We start from the raw sequence: 21,256 nt of genomic DNA on the forward strand, positions 1-21,256 counted from the left end.
GGGTAGGGAAGGTATTACTGTAAACAGTGTTTAGCTCTTAAAAGTTCATCTCATCAGCCCGGCTAGCTCAGTCGGTAGAGCATGAGACTCTTAATGTCAGGGTAGTGGGTTCGAGCTCCACGTTGGGTGTTCCTGTTATTTTTCTGTCTCTCTCCCAGCAAACTTACATTAGGGTTCATATAGCAGACCTTTTGAGAGAAAAGTTCCGCGTTTCTACCATTGTAGGTGACTTTTCACTAAGTCTCTGTGGCACAATCGGTTAGCGCGTTCGGCTGTTAACTGAAAGGTTGGTGGTTCAAGCCCATCCAGGGACGGATCAATCATTTTGCTGCCTTGCAACTGCTAACACGTGCACTGGACAAAGATCCTGGGCCACATTCTGTCCAGCGTTACAAGATGAAATTAGGATTTAGCAGAACATTGTCATGGGTAGGGAAGGTATCACTGTTAACAGTGTCTAGACAAAGTTCCGCATTTCTATCACTGTAGGTGACCATTCCCTAAGTCTCTGTGGCAACGTTATGAAGCTGCAGGCCCCGAGACTCAACCACACGCTCAGACCTGCTCGCTCAGACCAGCACTTCCAGACCTATAATTTCCCAGACAGTGCCACCTGCTGTTGGAAAAATTGCCTAACCTGAATTCATTGATTTATAAATTTTAAATTACACTATTTTTCTACTATAAAATATTGCACTATAATTGAATACACTATTATAAAAAATATTAAACATACTAGATTATGATTTAATGCATTAAGTCTGTTGTATTTTAATTAACTGTATTTGTAAATAGATATTGTTCAGTTACTTAAATATTTTCAGTCATTTATTGTTTTTGTTGTTTTTTGTTTTTAAATCATTAAGGATTTATCAAACTCTTTAGTATTGAGTTGAGGGAATGAACATTATCTTATTATTCACAGAATAAATGATAGTACTCTGAGTAATTTTCTCACACCAAACTTTATTTTTTTATAAATTTTCATGAGGTCCTACAAGTCATCGAGCTGTAAAAAAATGCAGAGAAAAATTGTGAAAAACAATACTTGGATTAATAATGTATTTATTACATATAAAATGCTTTACACTCTTGTTGGGGAGATTTTTCATTTCTCGAGCAATTCTTCTGTTAAATTCCTCAACTTCACTAAAAAAATAAATAAATGCTGTTGTCAGAAATTGTGTTTAACATAAAAACTTAACAGCTTTTGTACAAAAAAATGTAAACATACCTTGCGTGATAAATGGGGCCCTGGAGGAAGACATCTTCAGCCTCCTGCCAAGACAAGCCTTGTAACTCGGAAATGCCATGAGTTATGGCCTGTACAAACATACAGATAAACCAATTAATAAAATAAAACACACACTGCAGAACATAAGCATGCTCATGTACATACATGTTTTGTGATTACCTCTGGGAGGAGACATCCACAAATGAACTCCACCTCATCATTGAAGGTCAGCTGTGTTTTGGTTTTATTAAGAATTCTTCTGATGTAGTCACAAATGATTGACTGGGACTGCTCATTCTCAATGTAGACAGGCACTTGAGAACGGGGTTTTAGTGGAAACCAATTTGACCTTTTCCCACCGAGTATATCCTTTGGGCCATAGAAGGAAATTATATTTCATATGTAAATGCACAAGTAATTAATTATATTTGGCAAATAATAGTTAAATTGTCACTTGACTATATTTAAGTCAACCATACTCAGAGTCTAGAGGAGTAATTTAAAGTGGAACCATCTATACCACCAAATGCTGCTCTGCTGATTTTGATGTGATAATCAAGTCCACTAATCTTTTGTCATTTCTTTCCCGATCTTGAACTGCTTGGACATGTGCCGGAAGATTGGATGTGGTTTTTCTTTTCACCCTAAAAAGGAGCAGAATCTTTCCATCCAAGACACTTCTTGCCTCCTCAGTCCAGAAAGCAAATCTGTGCCCATAGCTTTTAATAACAAGACAAGACAAAATCCATAATTACTGTGTAACATGGAGACTGACACGGAGGGATCCATTATGCAGTATTTATTAATCACAACTTCACTCAAACACACAATATGCACCGGAGTGCACACACACATCCACAGTAGTAGTATGGGTATCAAGACTGATGATGAACAGACACAGAGTGAGTTACCAGGCATGAGTGGAAGGGAGTGAGCGAGAACCAGGATCCGTTATGCAGGCTTGGGTCAAGGGCAGGCAGCAAGGATCAGAGTCCGTATAACAGGCGTGGTTCGTGGGCAGGCAGAGAGAGAGTCAGAGTCCGTATAACAAGCGTGGGTCGTGGGCAGGCAGAAGGCGAAGCAAAGTAAGAGACAGGCTGGAGTCGTGCACAGGAGATCAGGCTGGAGATAATGCTCAGAAAATGCTGGCCGGGGCTAAACAAGACTTCGCCCTGAACGAGTGTTTGAGTGCGGCTTATAAGAGGTACATGGGTCATTAGCCAGATTCCAATCAGGTGCTAATGCTAAAAGTCCGGAGATGGTGGCCTCTGCTGGCCAGCGAGGGGAGTTACTGGGACCGAGTCGGTGACAGAGCCCCCCCCCCCCCCCCCAACGAAAGGCTCCTGAAGTGAGAAGACTCTCGACGCTGGGGTCTTCCACGGGGGCGAGGGGCCGGCATATCCGGGTGTAGCAAGTGGAAATCATCCAACAGAGTTGAGTCAAGAATGTTCTTGCGATTGATCCATGATCTTTCCTCCGGACCGTACCCCTCCCAGTCGATGAGGTATTGTAACTGACCACCCCGGCGTCTGGATCTCAGGATCTCATGGATCTGATAGGCCTCTTCTCCGTCGATCATGAGAGGCGGGGGACCCTGTTCACCGGCTGCCACCTCCCTATCCACCTCGGCTGGACCAACAGCAGGCTGGGACTGAGCTTCTTGCAGGGTAGTTTAAGGCGGAGGTCTCGGGCTGATAACCAAACCCACTGTCCTGGGGAATACGTGGGACCAGGACGACGGTGACGGTCGGCTTGTTCTTTGACCCTTCTGATGGCGTGTGCTAGGTGGGTGTAAGCTGCGTTCCATACCTTCTCACACTTCTTAAACCAGGTGTCGACTGCGGGGAATTCTGTGGTCTCACCTGACCAGGGGAATAGAGGAGGTTGGAAGCCAAGTACGCACTGGAAGGGAGTTAGACCCGTAGATGCCTTTCTTAATGAGTTCTGGGCATACTCAGCCCACATCAGAAATTTGTTCCATTCAGTTTGATTAGCATGACAATAGGTGCGGAGGAAACGTCCGATCTCTTGATTGAGACGTTCGGTTTGTCCATTGGACTGAGGGTGATAGCCTGATGTCAAACTGACATTAACTTGGAGGTTCTTAAAGAATGCAGACCATAAACGGGACGTGAACTGGGACCCTCTGTCAGAAACAATGTCTTCAGGAAGACCATAGTAACGAAATACATATTCGCATAATAGTTCTGCTGTCTCCAGAGCTGTGGGCAACTTGGCTATGGCGATGAGTCGACAGGCTTTTGAAAATCGATCCACAACAGTGAGTATGGTGGTATTACCCTGTGACTGAGGTAAATCAGTGATGAAGTCGATGGCTATGTGTGACCATTGGCGACGTGGAATCGCTAAGGGTTGAAGGAGACCAGCTGGACGATGACGTGAATGTTTGGCCATTTGACAAGGAGCACACTTGTTAAGGAAGCTGATTACGTCTTTGTTGATGGATGGCCACCAATAGCGAGATTGGATCAGTTGTACTGTTGCTGTACTGCCTGGATGACCGGAACTGGGATGAGTATGCACTTCAGTAATGAGTTTATCACGGAGCAATGCGGGGACATAGATTTTGTTCTCGGGACATGCCTGCGGCGTGGGATGTTGTTCAGAAGCCTGGATAATTTCATGTTCAATATCCCATTGTATTGGGGCAATGATAAGAGGGTCCTTCAGAATAGGTTCGACATCCTCTGTCAGAGTCTCTTCGTCCGAAAGTCGAGAGAGAGCGTCCGCCTTGACATTCTTTGATCCAGGGATATAGGTGACTTGGAAGTCGAAGCGAGTAAAGAAAAGTGCCCATCTAGCTTGTCTGGGATTTAAGCGTTTGCAAGAACGAATGTACTCCAGATTCTTATGATCGGTGATGACAGTAAATGGGTGTTTAGCTCCCTCTAGCCAATGTCTCCACTCTTCTAGAGCAGCCTTCATAGCGAGGAGTTCGCGGTTACCCACGTCATAATTTCTCTCAGCAGGATTGAGTTTCCGGAAGTAGAATGCACAGGGATGGAGTTTGTTGGTGGTTAACGACCTCTGAGACAGAATGGCTCTGATACCAGAGTTAGATGCGTCAATCTCTACCACAAAAGGTTGATTGGGGTCCGGATGATTTAGGATGGGAGCACTTGAAAAGTGGTCTTTGAGCTGGTTGAATGCTTGAATGGCCTCTGAGTTCCACTTTAAGCGAGCGTTGTTTGCTTTTACCATGGTTGTAAGGGGAGCTGCTACTGTGCTGAAGTTCTGGATGAATCTCCGGTAGAAGTTAGCGAAACCCAGGAAACGTTGTAATTGTCTGATAGTTTCAGGTTGTGGCCATTGTGTGACGGAGTCAACTTTCTTCTGGTCCATGGCGACTCCCTCGGGACTGATAATATAGCCCAGGAATGAAATGCATGACTGATGGAACTCACATTTAGAAATCTTGGCATATAGCTGGTTCTGGATAAGGCATTTTAGTACTGCTCTGACGTGCTGGATATGTTCCGGTAGGGAGTTGGAGTAAATAAGGATATCGTCAATGTAAACGATGACCCACTGGTTGAGCATGTCTCTAAATATCTCATTGATGAAAGCCTGGAACACGGAAGGACTGTTAGCTAGGCCAAAGGGCATAACCCGGTATTCATAGTGCCCATTGATAGTGGAGAACCCAGTTTTCCACTCGTCTCTCTGACGAATACGGATGAGGTTGTATGCACTGCGGAGATCCAACTTAGTGAAGTACTGGGCTGAGCGGAGTTGTTCAAGTGCTGCTGGAACTAGTGGTAAGGGATATCGATACTTCACTGTGATTTCATTGAGTCCTCTGTAATCACTGCATGGACGTAAACTGCCGTCCTTTTTCTTGACGAAGAAAAATCCAGCTGAAGCAGGTGACGTCGATGGTCTTATGAAACCCTTTTCTAGTTCCTCTGAGATGTAGGTGTTCATAGCTTCGGTCTCTGGTTGAGAGAGGGGAAAGATTCTACCACAAGGGGGCGTGGTACCCGATAATAGTTCAATGGCACAATCATACTCACGATGAGGTGGAAGTTTAGTGGCTTTTTGCTTGTTAAAAGCTTTGAGTAGATTGTGATAAGCCTCAGGAACTTGACAAATCTCAGAGTCATCGATACTGGTTATAGTGTTGATCTGGACAGGGGAAACAGAATGCAGACATTGGGTAACACAATAATCGCTCCATCTAGTAATCTCACCAGTTTTCCAGGAAACTTGAGGGTCATGGAGTTTTAACCAGGGAAGTCTGAAAATGATAGTATGTCGTGGAGAATTAATTGCGAGGAGGGACATCTTTTCTACATGGAGAGAGCCTGTTTGAAGAGTTATTTGTTGAGTTCGGAATTTTATGTGTCCTTACCCTAGGGGGCGCCCGTCTATAGCAGTGATGGCTAAAGAAGAATCACAAGAGGTTAGAGGAATGGAGTGTGTTGAGGCAAACGTGTAGACAATAAAGTTGCCAGCGGCTCCTGAGTCGACCATGGCTGTCGTTGAAATTTCAACATCTCCATATTTTAAACAGACAGGTAAACTCATAATATCATTGGTAGTCGTGAATACGGTGGTAGCACTCACCGGAAGAGCCTTAGGGGGCGGTTTGTTGGGACACAGGATCTTCGTGTGTCCTGAATCTCCGTAATATAGGCACAGATGGTTTCTCCTCCGTCGTTCACGCTCCTCGGGCGTTAGGCGGGTTCTCCCCAATTGCATGGGTTCAGTGACAGGTTCAGGGGACACAGGACTGGAAGCGGGAGAGCATAGAGGGTTACGTGTACGAAGTAACGTGTCTAACCTGATTGAGAGTTCAATGAGTTGATCCAATGTTTTCCCCTCATCACGACGAGCCATCTCCTTTTGCAATTCGGGTCGCAGAGCTCTTCGGTAAAGTGTAGTGAGTGGATCATCAGCCCAGCCTGCTTGCGCTGCCAGTGTGCGAAACTGTAGAGAGAATACAGCTGCGGGTCGATCTCCCTGTTGTAAACACAGAAGCTCTTCACCAGCATTACGACCACCCTCGGGATGGTCAAACACAGTGCAAAATCTTTTGAGAAAGTCATTGAAAGAGGGGAATATCGGGGTGCTGTCTGGCCATACAGCAGTAGCCCAGTCTAGAGCTTTTCCTGTTAGCAGTGAACATACAAAGGCAATCTTCCCGTTCTCATCTTTAAACAAATGAGGTTGCTGGGCAATAAATAGTTTGCACTGTAGTAAGAAACCCTTGCTGGGTTACCTGAGAACTTGTCGGGGAGTGCCAGACGAACACCAGAAGCAACCTGGGTCTGTGTCACAGAGGGTTGAGCGGGAGAGTAACTGGCGGTGAGTTGCGCGGTGGGAGCAGCTTGCAGGTTTTGCAGCGATTTCACCAGTTCATCTGTCAACTGAGTTAGGTGTGTTAATTGTTGCTGATGTGTGGTCAATACCTGAGCTTGCGTTGTGATCTCGTGAGACAAAACCTGTATGGCTGCGGGATCCATGTTGGGTGAAGTCTTCTGTAACAAGGAGACTGACACGGAGGGATCCATTATGCAGTATTTATTAATCACAACTTCACTCAAACACACAATATGCACCGGAGTGCACACACACATCCACAGTAGTAGTATGGGTATCAAGACTGATGATGAACAGACACAGAGTGAGTTACCAGGCATGAGTGGAAGGGAGTGAGCGAGAACCAGGATCCGTTATGCAGGCTTGGGTCAAGGGCAGGCAGCAAGGATCAGAGTCCGTATAACAGGCGTGGTTCGTGGGCAGGCAGAGAGAGAGTCAGAGTCCGTATAACAAGCGTGGGTCGTGGGCAGGCAGAAGGCGAAGCAAAGTAAGAGACAGGCTGGAGTCGTGCACAGGAGATCAGGCTAGAGATAATGCTCAGAAATGCTGGCCGAGGCTAAACAAGACTTCGCCTTGAATGAGTGTTTGAGTGCGGCTTATAAGAGGTACGTGGGTCATTAGCCAGATTCCAATCAGGTGTATGCGCAATCAGTGTAGATGGATGACGTAATGCTAAAAGTCCGGAGATGGTGGCCTCTGCTGGCCAGCGAGGGGAGTTACTGGGACCGAGTTGGTGACATACTGGTCACCGGTAAGAGAGATTTTAAGTATGTTTTGTTATTCATGTTACAAGTTGTTGTATTGACACAATATAAATTTTTAATTTGACAGATTTACAAGAAAAATAAATAAATACTGACATACCCATCAATTTGAAATCGTTCCATGAGTAGAAGGCACCACCACTGACGGATGATAGGTATATCCATCTGAAAGAAAGACTGTTTAGTCTGACAGTTAACCAACATGTTTTTGTTAATACATGATGTTGGGTGTGCTTGCAATAACCTTGCCCCTTTTTTTAAAAGATATGTTGCTTAGAAGAAAGCAAGATAATATACACTAAAATAGTTACATTTTAGCTATGATTAAAAAAAGCACCAACAAAATAAAGTTACATAAATAATAAAATAATACCTCCTGGAGTTGAAACCCAATGCCACACACCATTGAGAGGGTGTACTGAAAAGAGAGAAGCCACAGTCATTTACAATGTTTACAAAATCTTTAAATCAATTAACTCAATTTATATCTTACCATGAGAACAAAAACACCACAATCATTCCCTCTTGTCTGACGTGGCAAAGCCTAAAATAGGCAAAGCAAATCAATTTTATTTTAGAATAATGTAGAAAAATTTTTATTGTTGTAAAAGCCAAATAATATATATTTTTTAAGTTGATTCCTCACTGGAAAATCATATCCATTCTTTTCAGTCCATGTCCCATGATCCACTTGCTAAGCAATTTTCCTGTAAACAAAATATAGTAGTAATACTAACAATTACAACTCTAGAACACCATGCATAAAAAAGGCTAGATGAACATAGCCAGAAGTTCAAGAAATGGCTATAGGAACGTAGCCAAAAGTGGCAGAACTATAATACACGGTTAGGAAATAAATAGAAATGGCTATAGGAACGTAGCCATATATCACATAAAGGCTGAAACATGTCTTAGTTTACTGATAGACCTAAAAATTGCCCTGTATTCCTCATCTCCAAATCCTGATTCATGCTCTGCGTACAGAGAGTCTAAAAACACCATCTCTCTTCGAAGCGGCATCATTATCTACAATGTTAAAGGTGTAAAAATATTTCATTTGAACATTATTGCTTCTTCCAAGATTTTTCAGTGTTTTATTTTAGAAACACACACATTGCAATACCAATTAATGTATGCACTAGACATTTCAATATTTTCTTACACAGACAACAAAGTGGTCTGGTCCATTGGCATTTGTCCATGCTGGAAAGGCTAACAGGTCTTTCAAGTCTGCATCTTCCTGAAATTGATCAGGACAGTTATGTCGTTTAATTTAGGTTGTACTTCTCACACAGTGAATACAGTACATACACGCACCGGTAATCCAGTAACAATGTTGTTAGGAGTTTCTTTCCACACAGGGACAACATAAAAGTCCTCAATGTATATGTCCTTGCCCTACATGAATAAAAAGAAACTGTTGACAATGACATGAACATTTTCACACAGTTTAGAAATTGTTTTTTTTTTTTAAATTTGGATCAAGTTAAAACAATCTATATAAATATTATGTTTTATAGTACATACAATTTGTCGAGCCATTTCACAAATAAGCTTCATGCAGGCGTTTCCAATCTGCAATAAATACTTTGATAAGTCAATGTTTTTAATAAAAAAAAGTTATAATAAAAAAACAGACTGCTTACATGGGAGTCCATGTCCCTCAACAATCCAAGGCTCCAAAATTCTTCTCGAATAAGGCACACTTGCCCCTCCTTCACAATTATTTCACTGCCAGGGCGATTTCGGTCCAGCACATAATCAAGCTGTAATAATAATAACAATAAATATGTGTGTGTGTGTGTGTGTGCGTTTGTATGTAATGGTAATTGTTCACCAGTTTCTCTTGTAATGGATGCCAGTCCCTCTCCCAAGGCTTAGTAGGTTCCAAAAAATTCAGAAGAGTGGTAGGTTCACAAGCTGTTTTTTCTGTAATTGATACTGATGACAGAGAAGATGTGACTGATGTTATGCCTGGTGATGCAGTGGTCGTTTGTAAAGTCACAATATTTTCTGGCAGTGCTGTCAGTGGTCCTTAGAGTACATTAAAGCATCAAAATTAGAAAATAACACATAATAATTAGTGAACAGAAACTTGACACTGAGCAACTGGAAAGAACAGTCAAATTACCAAGTGACATGTCCCTGCATTTCTCTGTGGAGGATGGATTTTCTATAAATGCAAATATACACGTAAGTACAGTTATGGATATAGTGATGTATTTGTTACAAAGTAAGGGAAACATTACCTTACACAACCTGGCTGTGGTCATTCATGTGAATGTTTGTGTTGAATTCCTTTTTTATGTCATGAAGATGTTTCTCGTTTTTTCTGACATTGTAATGGTGGATGATGTTTCACATGAGGAAAACATGTGTGGATGGCAATGCCATGTTCAAGTAGTTATTTTTCTTTAGCTTTGAAAAAAGCAGTTCTGCAGCCTGACTGTTAACTTTGCCAGCTAGTTGAGGCACAAGACGAAGCTTCCTCAGTGAATCACGAGGATTTTTTGTGTTGTCTTCGTGAAAGCGGTCATACAGAACATAGTGTTCTGCAGAACCAGTTATTGGATGACCATGCGGATCTGGACTTTGCTTTTTTGCAGTGAGCCATGGCAGAGTTACCTGTAATTTTCCTGATTTTGCTTTTGCAATATTTTCAGTGGTTGGTTCAAGTAACCTTCCCTCGAAAGGTGTAAAAGTTATGGGTTTCCTCAAATTTGTGTGGGTGGACAGTCCACGGGCAAAGTCATAAATAACAATATTAGGCAGATGCTTCCAAGACAGAAGCATATCTGAAAATCCCATGGACTTTCTGCTCGCAGATTACATTTTATACTGTAAACTATGCCACAAGGACACATGATGACAGCCCAACCTCCTGGAACAGACAAAAAAGATAAGCAAATAGTTAAGAAAACATAATCAAATCCCATTAATGACATTGGGACTTAAATGACCATAGGTTATGATGGAGGGCAGTGGCATTAACCTTAACAAAGTATACTTTTAAAAAATTTAAAGATGCAGTGCCTCAGAGATGTAAATACACTCCCCTACACGGAAAGCAACAATACACCCTGGTGTCAGACAAGGCCACCTCCAACACCCCCCAGAGCTGTACACCACCAGTCACTCCCCAATCAGTGCCAAGCAGAAAACAGGACCCATAATGTCTATGTGACTTTGTACATTTCTGATTTATTTGTAATATTTTAATGTGCAACATTGAGGTTTACCTGAAGCAGCCCAAATCTTTTCAAAAACCTTGTCATGGGCCTCCCTTGACCTCATCTCCTCCGAAAGTCGCAGGAGTAGATCTGTGCGAGAGCCTTTGGCATCTAAACCACACTCTTGACACAGTCTTCTTATCACTCCCACCTATCACATAAAACACACATGTTAAATGAAATGCCAACACTGACAAATAATACATATAATTAGCATTAAATATTTTACTTTCTGTTTTGAAAGTTTGTCCTTTAAGCGATCTTCAGAGACAGTTATTTCTGTTCGTTCTGCAGTTTTTGCTTTGTGCACTTTCTCAAATTCAGTGTTGAGAACAACATTCGCTATGCGAGTCTTACTCCCGATCCAGGGTGCCCAAAAGTTGTAACTAGGTGTAACACAAAATGGATTGTTTTTTTTTACCTTTAGGACAAACAAACATGTTAGTACATCAGTGAATTTAGATTGTACTCCTGAAAACACTTATGAAATTAAATAATGATGACATGCCATTCCTGATATAATAAATTTCCTTATTTGAAAAAAATCCTCGAGCAATTCGTTCTTTTGTCAGTGCCTTCCAAAACATATCTAAATCCACCTCTCCATTAAAATCTTGTGGAGGCTGTGAAAGATCACTCACTAAAGAAAATAAATACTTACTATAAACTTACTAATAGTTTTACTAATAAGACTTACCTCTCCGCAGTAAAAAGGAAAGATATTTACCAGAGAGATGAAAGGATGCCTTCTTGTGGAGGTCCATTATGACCACAGGTGGATGGTCACCACAAGATACACATGAATACTCGTATTCATGGTCAGTTAGGGCCTCAAAATACAGATAGCCGTGGAGAAGGGAAGGCAAGGCAAGGCAAGTTTATTTATATAGCACATTTCATACACAATGGCAATTCAAAGTGCTTTACATAAACAAGAATAAAAGAAACAAGTAAAATAAAAATAAAAACAAATAATAAAAATGCGTAAAAACAAAACAAAACATAAAAACAGGTAAAATGTGATATGAAAGAATGAAGAAGAAGAGAAAAACATGATTGTGCAATCTGTCGGACGCAGCACAGTGCTCATTCAGTAAAGGCACAGCTAAACAGATGTGTTTTCAGTCTTGATTTGAATGTGCCTAATGTTGGAGCACATCTGATCATTTCTGGAAGCTGATTCCAGCAGCGAGGGGCATAGTGGCTAAAAGCCGATTCACCCTGCTTTGACTGAACTCTTGGAACTTCTAGTTTATATGATCCTAATGATCTGAGTGATCTGTTAGGTTTGTATTCAGTGAGCATATCTGTATTTAGGTCCTAGGCCATTTAGTGATTTATAGACCAGTAATAATACTTTAAAATCTATTCTGAATGTAACTGGCAGCCAGTGTAAAGACCTGAGGACAGGTGTGATGTGCTCTGATTTTCTGGTTCTGGTCAGAATTCTGGCTGCAGCGTTCTGGATGAGCTGCAACTGTCTGACTGTCTTTTTAGGAAGACCAGTGAGGAGTCCATTATAGTAATCCACCCTGCTGCTGATAAAAGCATGAACAAGTTTTTCTAAATCTTAACTAGAAACAAAGCATCTGATTCTTGCTATGTTTTTGAGATGATAGTATGCTGATTTACTGACTGCTTTGACATGACTGTTGAAACTCAGATCTGACTCAAGAGTCACACCAAGATTCTTGACCTTATTTTTTGTCGTTTGACCTTTAGTGCCATGGTACGCATTTACCTTGAGAACCTCATCTTTGTTTCCGAACACAATCATTTCAGTTTTCTCTTTGTTTAACTGAAGAAAATTTTGGCACATCCAATTGCTCATTTTATCAATGCATTGGCAGAGGGTGTCAATGGGGCTGTAGTCATTAGGCAGTAAGGCTAGGTAGATCTGAGTGTCATCAGCATAGCTGTGGTAGGAGATTTGGTTCTTTCTCATTATTTGGCTCAGAGGGATCATGTAAAGGTTGAACTGGAGAGGTGCCAGAATCAAGCCTTGTGGGACTCCACACGTCATGGGTGTCCACCTCGACCTATGGTCACCTATACTGACATGGTAACCTCTACCTTCAAGGTAAGAACTAAACCATTTGAGGACTGTGCCAGACAGCCCAACCCAGTTTTCCAGCCTATCCAGAAGTATGCTGTGATCGACAGTGTCAAATGCAGCACTGAGATCCAACAATACCAGCACTGTTATTTTACCTGAATCTGTATTTAGGCGTATACCATTGATTATCTTTATAAGAGCGCTCTCTGTACTGTGATGTGCTCTGAAACCAGATTGAAAATTGTCTAAACACCCCCTGAAGTTTAAAAACTTGTTAACCTGATTAAAAACAACTTTTTCAATGATTTTGCCAATGAAAGGGAGATTTGAGATTGGCCTGTAATTGCTCAATAGGGTGTTATCCAGGTTGCTCTTCTTCAAGAGGGGTTTAACAACTGCAGTTTTAAGTGAGTTTGGAAAAATCCCTGAGAGAAGTGAAGCATTTACCACTTTTAGAAGATCCATTTCTAAACAGGTAAACACAGTTTTGAAGAATGATGTGGGGAGCGTGTCAAGACTGCAGGTTGATGTTTTCATAACTTGCACAATTTCTTCTAAGATTTTGCCTTTAATTGCCATGAAATCAGACATAATGTCTGATTTCTTAAGTTGTGGTTGAGCTTGTTTGATATCGACACAGCTTGACTGATTGGATGAGCTGATTGCCTTTCTGATATTATTAATCTTATCAGTGAAGAAATGAGCAAACTCATTACATTTGCTTTCAGAGAGGAGCTCACTTGGAATCCGACTTGGGGGGTGGGGGGTGGGTGTGGTTTGTGAGTCTCTCTATCGTTGCAAAGAGTGTGCGAGCATTATTTAAGTTGCTGTTTATAAGGCTTGAAAAGAAAGACTGTCTAGCAGTGTTTAGTTCCATATTAAAGGCATGAAGACTGTCTTTATAGATATTATAATGGACTACTAGTTTCGTCTTTCTCCACATACGCTCAGCTTTTCTGCACTGTCTTTTCATCATTTGTACTCTAGGTGACCTTGTCCAAGATCCCTTTTGTCTGCCAGTCATCTTCTTGACGTTAACAGGAGTGATGTCATTGATGTCATCCGGACATTTGCTAGGTGTGTGTGTACAATTCAGTTCAGTGGCATACACAGCTGATGGATGATTGAGGGAGAAAAAAATATTGTCCTTTAGCACCTTTGCACCAAGTTTGTTTGGATGAAGGCCGTCTGATGTAAACAGCTGTCTTTGGTTCCAGAAGAGATTGAAGTTGTCGATGAAATTCCGTCCTTTCTTGTTACATGTTTTCTGTAGCCATACATTTAGACCAAGAAGCCGTGAAAACATATTTGTCCCTCTTGCAGGGAGTGGTCCACTTATGAACGGCTGAACCTTCAATCTTTCAGCTGTTTCCAAGAGCTCACAGAAATCTTTCTTGAGCAGTTCTGACTGTTCCTTCCGAATATCATTCTTCCCCACATGGATGATAATCCGTTTTGCAGTACTGTGCTTTTTCAGAATTTCCTCAAGTTCTTTGTTTACATCAGAAACTGTTGCATGAGGAAAGCAGTATGTCATAGTAGATTTGCTACTGAAATTCTTGATTATTGAATCTCCTACGACTAGTGTTCTTATCTCTGTTGCAATCGGAGCAGAATGCCGCTGTCTAGTCGGCCTTGAGCCTCTGTTCCATGCAGAATTAGTTGCTGAATCATGCAATCTCTGTCTGACTGCATTTGGGGATTCTTCACCCATATTACTCAAAACTTCATATCTGTTCTGAAGCTGTATTTGAGTCTGAGCTGTATTTGGGGTAGAAGACGCTAATGCGGCAGCGTATGATCTGACCCCACGAGTACCCTTTGGTCTCGCACCTTGTTTATGCCAATGCTCATTTTCAACAGTTCTTTTCTGTTTTTCTGTGCTCAGAACAGTAGCAGGAACAGATTTATGGGACTCACCGGCTGTGTGCTGAGAGAATCCACAATGAAGTTGTGATTGAATTATATGAAAATATATTGTAACTAAATATATTTTTTAAAATACAGATATAGTATATTAAAAGCACATTTTAATTCAATTTCTGGGTGTCTCAAAATAGCACAGTTGAGTACACTTAGATGGTATTAAGTTTATCTTAACACATACTTAATACTATTTTTTAGTACATTAAGTACAAAATTAGTGTGCGAAAATAGAGCACTTATAGTACATTACTGAAAAGTGTACTAAGTATACTTAAATAAGTGTATTTTAGTGCACTTTTTTTCACCTGGGACTAACATCTGTATTCAAATGAGTTAGTTCCTCTGACTGATCCTCTGAGAACAGTTCTTCAAGGGACAGTTCTGAACACTCGCCCATGTCTTGACTCGACCCCGTTACATTTTCTTCTTTGTCAGCTAATGCGTTTGTGCTTTTTTGACAAATACAACATCAATGACCCTCTGACCATGAAATTTGACTTGTACAGATGCTGACCCATCTCCAAGCAGCACTGCAACAAGTGCATCTGGGTCAGGGGTGCTCTTGTTAGGAATATTTAACAATCTTCTCATTAGAAAATCATCGATCACAAAATGATTCATTATGCCACATTTTTCCTCAATTGTAATATTGCCTCTTAAAGCAGCAACAATTCTCGATGTGTGACAGCAGGAATCACACTGGTGACACCTGGTCACCGATGTTTCCAGATTTACCTTAAATAAGGCATGTCGTTTTGGGCAGAAATATTCCATCTTTACATCAGCTGTTACAATGATGCCCTCCTTCGTCTCAAAGTTCTGTCTTATCTTTATCTTTATGTCTGATCTCCATTGAATTGTCAGCACAAACTGCAATACTACTTTGTGCTGTAGTCGACAGACACTTACAGCCGCCAAATTTCCGCACTGACACATTAGTGAGGGTGTACCATTTTGCAACATTAAGTACTTCCCCAGTCCATACAGTCAGGGACATGCTGTATGTCGCATCGGCAACCTTATAAGACCTGGTCATCATTTTTTGACTACTGCGGGTGTATGCATCTCTGGCTTCATTTAACTGCAGCACCTTGACTTTGATGTTCACCTAAAACAGAAAAACACAACATACTTTTGTTACACAAAACAAAAATTTATAAAGCAACAACATAACCTTACACTAATATCACATTTAAATCATACAATTAATATTACACTACCTACAAATGCAGCAATACGTATAATGAAAGTAGTGTTAGTATTAAAAATTAAATTTTCAATAAAATCTATTTAAAATTGTCAAATTAGGCACTCGATTATAATTGCAGCAATACAAAATAAATAAATTACTATTCACACACTCAAGCTAAACTCTAAAATTTAGCACAGCACTGTTATCTACTACACTGTAAACACAAATATGGGTTTACAGTACTGGTGTAACTCGTTGCCTCAATTTTTAAGTTCATGAACTTAAGTTTTCAAAACAAATATTTTGATTACATGCTACTTAGACCTTTTCATTACAGTTAAATTAAAACTTGTTATTAAACCAATTTAAATATTTTAAGTTACAGTAACTTAAAATTTTGCTTAAAATTTCATGGCATTAAGTTAACATTACATAAAAAAAATAAGTACACAAAGAACCATTTTAAGTTAAATCAACTCAATATTTATTATTGTCTTTGTATTTGTGTTTTAAGTACCAGTAACTTGTATTGTACAAGTAGAATAACATTTAAAAAACAATAATCAAAACTAAATTTGACACTGCAGTGCTAATTTAAAAGGATAAAACCTGAAAAGCAGATTGAAGACCACACCTCTGACATTAAAAATTCACGAACCTGCATGAACTTTTACAAAAACATGAACCATTTAAAACTAAATTACCTATATGGTTACAAAGTACTACCCAGCTGTACTTAACAACTCTTAAAAACAAGAGCTGCATCAATGACAAATAACATTAATAAATGCACATTGTGAGAAAAAAATGCAGAAACCTTTTAACCAGTATTTTTACAAAAACAAATTACATAAAACTCGAGGAATTGCCAGGCCTACATTTGCATCAAATCATTTTTGAGACTCTGTAATTTGGGTGACAGTTTACCCTTGTCAAGACAAATTAAAATCTTTTGAATGAATTCAAAAGTGTTGGCCAGTCCTTTTTGATAGTTGAGGTGTAAGTGCATAGATCAGTCCAAACAATACCAGGAAGAATCTGGAGAGGCTGCTCACAATCTCACTCTTGATGACAAGTTTTTCACAGGTTGAAAGAGAACTGAACTTGTGTCATTTTCTTTGACGACTGCGAGAAGGGCCACTGCAACATCTGTAAGCTCTGGCTCATCAGAAAATCAGCTCATCAGTGTCCTGTAAGATAAAATAGATGTTAAAGCAAAAACAGAAGATTGGTCAAGTCAGCCTAGCAAACTGTAAACAAAAGTTGCAATAAATTGATACTATGCTAAAAAAAAAAAAAGAAAACGCTTAGTTTTGCTTAAAGCAATTTAGTACTAAAATAATTTTACAGTGAGGTCAAAGAAAATAAATCGCACAAACTATTTGGTTGGAAAGACAGAATAAGAGTAATGTACTGTATGCATGTATGTATGGCGATGTGATGGCGCAGTAGGTAGCGCTGTGGCCTCACAGCAAGACGGTCGCTGGTTTGAGCCTCTCCTGGGTCAGTTGGTGTTTCTGTGTGGAGTTTGCATGTTCTCCCCGCATTCGTGTGGGTTTTCTCCGGGTGCTCCAGTTTCCCCCACAGTCCAAGGACATGCGATACAGGTGAATTGGGTAGGCTAAATTGTCTATAGTGTATGAGTGTGTATGGATGTTTTCCAGTGATGGGTTGCAGCTGGAAGGGTATGCGCTGTGTAAAACATATGCTGTATAAGTTGGTGGTTCATTCCACTGAGGTGACCCCAAATTAATAAAGGGACTAAGCCAAAAAGAAATGAATGAATGAATGAATGTAAATATGCATGTATGTAAAAGAACTGTTTGGTGTGGTAATGTAATGTTTTTTTTTTTAAATACTCACCATGCAGGTCCTTAAAAACCCTGTGATTTCCTCACATAGATACACAGAGCATGAACAACAGTGACACACTTGATGTGCACATCATGGAACTCCTATAACGATAAAAAGAAAACTGTATATAATTGAACTGTAAATGTTAAACAATATAATCAGATATACAAAACCAGACAAATACAAAAAAAGTGTTCAAAATGTTTTAGTGGTGTAGTGTTCAAAGTTCATTTGAATCATCAAATTTTTCAAACTTTTAATCTTTTAATAAAGTTTTAGCCTATAAAATGCACAACAATATTTTTACCTGTTCATCATGGATTTTTAGGATTTCATTTAAAGTATCTGATATCTTCCCGGTTCTGGCTGCCTTCTATCTGAACAGGGTCATTAGGCTAGGAAGGTGTTGGTCAAGCACAGAGTAGAATGTGTTGGGCAGGTTCTGGTTTTCCGTTGGAACTCTGCATACACCTAAATCTTACAACAATGACAGACAGGGAACAAAGCCATATTTATTATGTGAACCTGGTTCATCTACTACCCCCTCAAAGAAACTAGCCCCTGAATGTGGTATATGTTATCAAGAAAGCAATAACAGAAAAAAGTGTTACCCCATTACCTCAGATTCCATCTTAAGCCAACAACCTAAAAAAAAAAAAAAACGAGATTAATGTTAGATAGTGTATATTTATCCAGTAATGAAATATGTAAAGCCTTTAGGAGTTTTTAAATCATTAAATTAAATTGAAAAGTTATTTATGTTGATGTAACCCCAAACAAAAAGGGCACTACTATATAATAGACAGTTGTGGCTGTTAAATGTTAAGCCGGAATGTGATTGTTGTGGACTACATCACTGTTTTATCTCTAAACAGATGTCATCAGTCAAAACTAAAGTGCAACAGTTATATATTATTTTTTCCATACTAGACTTAAAATATATTAAACTGTTTAGACACATTTCTACAATGACACTTGCTCTTCAAGTCCCCATTTTGTATCAATGGCACACCAACACATTGTGGAAAGTATGTTTTCCAAGTTATATCGTTTTTAAAGGGCCATGACACCCCCCACTTTTGGTTAAAGTCTACTTCAGATTTTTTTCAAAAGATGCATGATTAATGGGCGTGGAGCTCCGCGAGCATCGGGCAGGAGTGGGCGTGGCCATCAGGGGAGAACGTAAGCAAACAACTGTTGTTGTCAGTTAACTCACAAAATGAGACAAACTGTGAGGAGACGCTTGAGTTTATAGTTCACAAAGTTAAAATGCAAAGAAATGAACAGTAATTTAATGCCCTTCTACATTTGTTATTCGTTATTTCATATACACATAACCACAATTTATATCATTATAAAGATAAGTGTGTTCAGGTAAACCCTATAAATGAGGACTTCTCCCTCAATCCCCGTATCCAGCAGACTCAGTGCAGCAGGTCTCCTGACCTGTCTATTTTAACCGTTAGCCCTGCTGGTAATCTGGAGGATTTAGGCGAACACAGCAGCACGGCGATGTGTCTGAATGTGAACGAACTCCTGATAAAAGACAGCGTCCGCCATTCTCTAATTCTCGTGCTGCTCTCCCGACAAAAATGCTTGCAGCACACACACAGCTTTGCTGTATGATCGGCCCTGACAAGATCGCGGGGGAAAACATGCAACAAACCCCGTGGATCATGGAAACAAACGCATATGAGCCTTCATGAACGGCTAAAAACTGTCGGTCTGTGTCTCAGCTTGGGCTTGACTCTGGCAGGTCTGATGAATAATTAAGCAGCCGGCTCTTCTCATAGGATAAGAAAACTCTGCTATGAATAATAATGAGAAACCGACGCGTCATCATTGCACTTGCAGTTCTGCGCTACGTCGCCGATTTTGATCCCGCCCCAAAAATCATTTTAAACCCGGAAGCTGAAATTAGCTGACAAAAGCTCAAAATTATCCAGTTTTCCCCACAATTAAAGCTGACAGATGCTAACATTGTCTTAACTGATGCTCAACACACACAAATCTGTTAATACAAGAAAAAGTTCTCCAGGGTGTCCTGAACCTTTAACACAGCAGACAAAAGCTGTGTCTCATTTCAGAGGCTGCATCCGCCAAATGATGCATTCGAAGTGCGATGCGTAATCGTGGCGCGCCGAAGGCTGTTTCATTTTTAAAAAATTCAAGTGCAGCCTCAAAAATGCATCCTTCACTTCCCAGGTAACGAAGTATACAACCGGTGGATACTTCGCGGCCTCGAACATCCCAAGATTCATTGCTTGCTGATAACGGCAGGACGTTTTTAAAATGAAAACTCTGGATTAAATGTATGAATTGGGTTTATTTGACTTTGACATCTAAACACGTTTAAAAATAGACTATGACATGTCTTACTAAAGAGGCACTCACCTTTGAAGTCTATATCCTTCGGAGGGCGCAGCCTCTGAAATAAGACACAGCTAAAGCCTGACGGATTCAGTGTTGCCAGATTGAGCGATTTCCCCGCACAATTACTTAGACAGTTTTAAATACTGTGCGGGTAAAAATGACATAGGTGGGTAAAGAAACTTTGGCCATCTTTGCAACGACGTTCCCCTCAGCCCCAGATACCACCTCCCGGTCCTCAACTCGGAAAAGCATATGATAGCCTCCAGATTTCTGGGCAGTTGATTTTCGGCGGGTTTTGAGGCTTGAATCAGTCAAGTTACATCTGGCAACACTAGATGCTTATTTTTAAATCGTGTGTCAGTTACAATCTAAGCGCCTAATGTCGTGCAAGCGGAAATATAGACTACGAATCGTTCAAAAATTATATAGAAGTTAGCTAATGTAATGTGTAACATATGCTTCGATGGGTGTTTGTTTCAGGCCCATTTCATCGGTTATTCCTCGCAAGTCGCGAGACATCCATTACTTTTGAATATGAATATACGTAACAAGTGAATGCTATTTAAAGTTTTGTCTAACTTTTTACAAAATAAGACCATGTTTATAATGCATGTAACACTTACCGTGACACCAGAGGTCCTGATTACTGCCGAAAGCTTGAAGCTGAAATTCTCCTCACTCACCGCAGTATTTTGTGGCGCCAAAAGTGAAGCATTGCGCGTTCCCACAATGTCGCAAAAGTCTCACGCTGAACTTGGAGCACGTGAACCTCGTGAGCCAATAAAATGTCACAGAAACATCAGCGGCATATTTTACTGCCGGTAATAATAATAGATATATTATATCTAATAGAATATTCTATTTTGGGCTTACATTAAACCAGATGTTCTGTTTATTTTAGCCTGTTTATATGTATATAATTTAATTAAAAAATGACAAAACAATTGCTTAACCACACACACCCACAAATGGTACTGATTTCATACGCAGATAGCGTGTTGAAACTACAAAAAAAGTCTTATTTTTTATATATCTCTTAGTGATTTTTATTTTGCAGCACATTGTCAACCTTTTGTTGTGTTTAATAGTGCTATATAAATACAATTGACATTGACATTAACAAGTAAAGTTAAATTATACTCCTAAGTGGAACTTACTTAATGAGCAAGTTCCAGTTAATCAAAAATAATAAGTTCAATTCTCTCAAAACCAATAAAAAAGTTACACAAACTTAAACTATTTAAGTTAGTAGAACTACTTTAGAAAATTGAGTTTTTACAACTC

General features: G+C 40.1%; 1 protein-coding gene across 2 annotated transcripts; it reads right to left on the bottom strand.

The window, feature by feature from the left end:
- Positions 1-948: 948 nt before the first annotated feature.
- Positions 949-12,457, bottom strand: LOC103910575 (uncharacterized). Of its 2 annotated transcripts, XM_073948012.1 has the most exons (18): positions 10,801-12,457; positions 10,581-10,722; positions 9,591-10,222; positions 9,473-9,514; positions 9,179-9,375; positions 8,988-9,107; positions 8,869-8,916; positions 8,659-8,739; positions 8,504-8,581; positions 8,270-8,367; positions 7,988-8,048; positions 7,835-7,885; positions 7,715-7,759; positions 7,442-7,506; positions 1,415-1,603; positions 1,235-1,323; positions 1,089-1,149; positions 949-1,009 (listed from the first exon to the last, which is right to left on the bottom strand). In XM_073948012.1, the coding sequence occupies exons 4-11, from the start codon at positions 9,480-9,482 to the stop codon at positions 8,036-8,038; spliced, it is 645 nt and encodes a 214-aa protein (XP_073804113.1). In that variant the 5' UTR covers positions 9,483-9,514; positions 9,591-10,222; positions 10,581-10,722; positions 10,801-12,457; the 3' UTR covers positions 949-1,009; positions 1,089-1,149; positions 1,235-1,323; positions 1,415-1,603; positions 7,442-7,506; positions 7,715-7,759; positions 7,835-7,885; positions 7,988-8,035. The 2 variants fall into 2 exon arrangements, with proteins under 2 accessions (XP_073804113.1, XP_073804114.1); XM_073948013.1 differs by lacking the exon at positions 8,270-8,367 and having other exon boundaries at positions 10,801-12,267.
- Between the last annotated feature and the right edge of the window lie 8,799 nt (positions 12,458-21,256).

The sequence above is a fragment of the Danio rerio genome, chromosome 4 (assembly GCF_049306965.1).
Source record: "Danio rerio strain Tuebingen ecotype United States chromosome 4, GRCz12tu, whole genome shotgun sequence".
NCBI lineage: Eukaryota > Metazoa > Chordata > Actinopteri > Cypriniformes > Danionidae > Danio > Danio rerio.

What these genes read in the sequence shown, in the direction of transcription:
- LOC103910575 (XM_073948012.1), bottom strand. An exon ending in TGAGGGACATGGACTCCCAT is followed by an intron (nt 8,917 to 8,987) that starts GTAAGCAGTCTG and finishes TATTTATTGCAG; the next exon opens with ATTGGAAACGCCTGCATGAA. An exon ending in GTGAAATGGCTCGACAAATT is followed by an intron (nt 8,740 to 8,868) that starts GTATGTACTATA and finishes TTATTCATGTAG; the next exon opens with GGCAAGGACATATACATTGA.